The sequence below is a fragment of the Amblyomma maculatum genome, chromosome 7 (genome assembly GCF_055883805.1).
Source record: "Amblyomma maculatum isolate TAMU_Amacu chromosome 7, ASM5588380v1, whole genome shotgun sequence".
Taxonomy (NCBI): domain Eukaryota; kingdom Metazoa; phylum Arthropoda; class Arachnida; order Ixodida; family Ixodidae; genus Amblyomma; species Amblyomma maculatum.
Window position 1 is genome coordinate 113,173,915 of NC_139350.1, and position 3,688 is coordinate 113,177,602.

Consider the following 3,688-nt stretch of genomic DNA (forward strand, 5'->3'; position numbering starts at 1 on the left):
AACTGTAGTGTACGCGAAATACGGGCATGACGAGTTATGTTCTTGTCACTTAAGCTTTTCTATTTATTAGTAAGGTTATTTTCTAATGTTAGCCGCAATCGATAGTTGTAGACCACTAAATGTGTTCTCTAATGCGGATGAAATGAGTACAAAGTTGAACAGCAGCAAAAACGGCGCAAATCCTAATTTAAAAAATCACCTTCAATTTTTATGTAAATTCCTTTCAAATATCTCAATCGCTCAGTAATGTGAATGCAAGGTGGCAAGTGTCGCTCCGCGCGCTAGGAGGTGAGTTCTAGTTGCGCGTTCAGCGTCGCAAGCTATGAACTGGCGACAAGGACATCACCGACGTCGTTGTCATCGTCTTCCGTGCCAGTAGGTGATGCGGAGGGCCGCCGCTCTGAGGGCTCATCAGGAGTGATGTGGAAAGGCACCAACTGCTCCTGCTGCTGAGCGTTCGAGCGCCGCTCTTGGCCCTGGTGCGTCGTAGTCGTGGGACGCATTACCTCCGTTCGCAGCTCTTCTTCAAGCTCGTCCTCGTCCTCTACATTCGCACCATGGAAGACTTCGTCCCGGCCGTCTTCGTCTTCAGATCTAGGGGCGCTGTTGTATCGCCTCCTGAGGAGATTTTCGAGGGCTTCGGGGCTCTCGATGAGCAGCCTTTTGTAAAGGCTGTCCAACTCCTCGGCCGATACTTTGAATAGTTCTTCGTAGTTTTCGATCAGTTGCTGCATGACCGAAATGATCTCGCTGCTCTCGTCAGCCCTCTCCAGGTTTTCTACAATAAATTGGTCTTTCTGGGAAGTTTTGCTGAAGCGTAATATGTTTGGTCCTAGAACTGTAGCCAGGTTCATAGCATCCATCTTGTTTCCCTGGAGGAGCTGCCCGGTGGATGATGTTTTGTCCACCGCGTGGTCGGCCACGGTGTTGAGAAATTTGAGGAGCGCCCACAGGGTGTCCCTGCTGTGCGTGGGAAGAAGCCGCACCAGCTCTCGCAGAATGTCCAGCTGTTTTCTACGGTCGGCCACGCGCTGGCTGTAGATGAAGGGATGGTAGAGGCCCCTGGTAAGCAGTGGCTGCGGAAGGTCGCGCAAGTACTCTTTGAGTAGCTGCGCCACGTCGTGCGGCGAGGGGCGCTCCAAGTCCAGATTCACCTCGCGGCCACTGTCGAAATCATCGCGAAGCTGACGAACTCTCCTCTTGGAGCCGCTGAGCCTAAATATGCCCACAGTGTTGAGGGCATACTTCTCGAGGTAACTGAGGCAGCAGCTAATGAAACGCGGTATCTGCGGGCCGTGCACCGCTAGTATGTCGTTTTCCTCGGGGTCCGTGTTTGAACTGCGGTGGCATGGCGACTCCACATTGCCCTTTCGGGAGACCTCGGTGGAGAAGTCGGTGGCAGAAGAGAGAAAGCGTCGCGAGAGCACGTCGGCCGTGCCCGCATCCGGGCACGGCTTTTCCGAGGACCTGGAGCCCGGTTGGACCGGAGTGGAAGCCGAGAAGCGATGCTGTTCGCTCTGCACCACCTGCTGCAGACCCACGCCGAACACCTGGCCGCAAGAAATGTCTGAATTTTCTTTGATACTCTCGGAGAAACACATTGTAAAAGCATTTTTACGGAGCAAGGCAGGCCTTCTCCGATCTTTCGCCGCTGCCTCCGAAACGTCATCTCTGGGTATATCCACCTTGCAGCCCAGACCGATGCTCTGCAGCCTATTTAAAGCAAGCCGTTGTAAGGCCGAGGACTCCATCTCGGTGAGTGCGAGTAGCATCGTGGACCGTACCGTGAGGATGATCCCTGCCGTGGACTTCCACCGGCAGCAGCCTTCTGGGGACCAGCTGCAAACGCTGGACGTAGATACCCTGAACTGGGACTTGGCCCGCGATCTCCACAGCCTGCACGTGACTTTGAACAGCCGACATGACGCTCGACCGGTGTGCTGCTGCTGCTGTTGCTGCTGAATCATTCTGAAATGACGGCAACAGAAAATCATGGCATGTCAACTCATTTCTACTACAACCGGAGGCACCGAAATGCAACTCGTTTACAATATTGCTCGCGGCCTTGCATCCAGGAATACAAGATACCTGTCTTTCGTTTTTACAAGTTGCTCGTATTGGTAAACAGTGCCGGTTTCTTCGTATTACTGCGTTATTCTCTCGTCTACAACTCGCCCCGTTATTCTTCCGGTCGCTCTCACACCCATCACACGATCCACCCCGGCTGAGGGCCAGCCTGTGCACTCCATGAAAGTTGTCTTCACTACGGCTGGCGTTGAGTATTGTTGTGTATAGAGCTATCTTGTTAGCTAAAACACGACCCAACAAGGAGCGAGCCGCCGCCCCATAACTTGCAAAGCGTACGCAACCTGTAGTTTAAAGCAACTGCGCGTTCGCCCCTCGGGTGGCGTTTTCTTGTAGCTAAACAACTCTATTGGAGCTGCTGCTATAAATAAATATACAAATCCAAGAAAACTAGTAGTCTACAAAACGTTTTAGTTATGATTCAATATAAGTGCATAATCAAAAACGTTTATTCATGAAGAGTTTTGTTATTTTCCTGATAATACAAAAAATAAATGCCATAATTAAAAACTGGTTTAACACCACTGCACTTCGCACTAATATATATAAAGGATTGAGAAACTGCAAGAAACTCAGAGAAGCTACAAGAAATACCGAATTCGTTTCACTTTAAGCAATCATAAACAGTGCCAACAAGAAGAAAACGACATTATAAGCATTAAGAAGGCTATGAATATTGCACACGATAAAGCTTAATAAAATTAGAAAATACTAAATTGAAATCGAACTTTCGACGCCCACTCCTTAGGGGGAGGCCGTAGCCCATGTATGAATGAAAACAAATGCGCATAGTTTTATTTTAAGATATATATATATGTATATAGTTTACATAATGAAATATTTCGTAGTCCCTGATGCTCATAATGCAGTTATGATGTTTTAACATATTTCTATAAAAATTGAAGACGTGGTAGATTTTAAATAATTTGGAATCGACGTTGGCCACTTCTTGATATTTTTGAAGTTTCGGAGATTGCAACGTAACATGATGAAAGAACCGTGTATTCCAGAAATTCAGTTTTTCTATGAAACAACGCAGAAGACACGGATAATATAGAGAAAAGGTTTCAGAGCCAATAATTTAGTAAGTCGCCCCAGAATGTAATGCTGAATAGTGACAAATTTGAAAACAAGCGCTCAGTTTTATATTCATCTCGCTAATTTTAAACAACACAATGCGGCATATTTTATCCCCTAATATTTTTTTAGGAAGAAATGTTGAGAGCGATTTCCATAAAAATCAAAGGCGATGCTTTTTTTAATTGGAATAAAAGTTGCCCTTTTTTCGCTGTTTTCGAATTTCTGGCGCATTTGATGCAAAATGAGAGCTCGTAATTTTGTCTGAAACTAAGAAAAAAACCATGGAAATAAATATAAAATGTCTTCGTGCCAACAACGTAAACCAGCACGCCCGTATTTAGGTTGAAAATGTTATTTTTTTCCAGTGCGTCGCTCCTAGAGCAATTTTTAAAATTTTGTACTAATTGAAATGAGGCAACAAAACAAGACAATAATATTTCTGTTAAAAGAAAACGTTGCAAACATTTTTAGAGCAAAAAATACAGGATGACAATATTTTATTACGCAAAGAATACTTCTCCAA

The 3,688-nt window shown here is 45.9% G+C and overlaps 1 protein-coding gene across 1 annotated transcript; it reads right to left on the bottom strand.

Moving 5' to 3' along the window:
- Positions 1-202: 202 nt before the first annotated feature.
- LOC146184447 (rho GTPase-activating protein 6-like) lies at positions 203-1,967 on the bottom strand. Its single transcript, XM_084608542.1, has one exon. It carries the CDS (start codon positions 1,965-1,967, stop codon positions 321-323), a length of 1,647 nt encoding a protein of 548 aa, XP_084464668.1. The 3' UTR covers positions 203-320.
- Between the last annotated feature and the right edge of the window lie 1,721 nt (positions 1,968-3,688).

Bases quoted from the DNA above. Each gene is read 5' to 3' on its own strand.
- LOC146184447 (XM_084608542.1), bottom strand. From the start codon at position 1,967: ATGATTCAGCAGCAACAGCAGCAGCAGCACACCGGTCGAGCGTCATGT.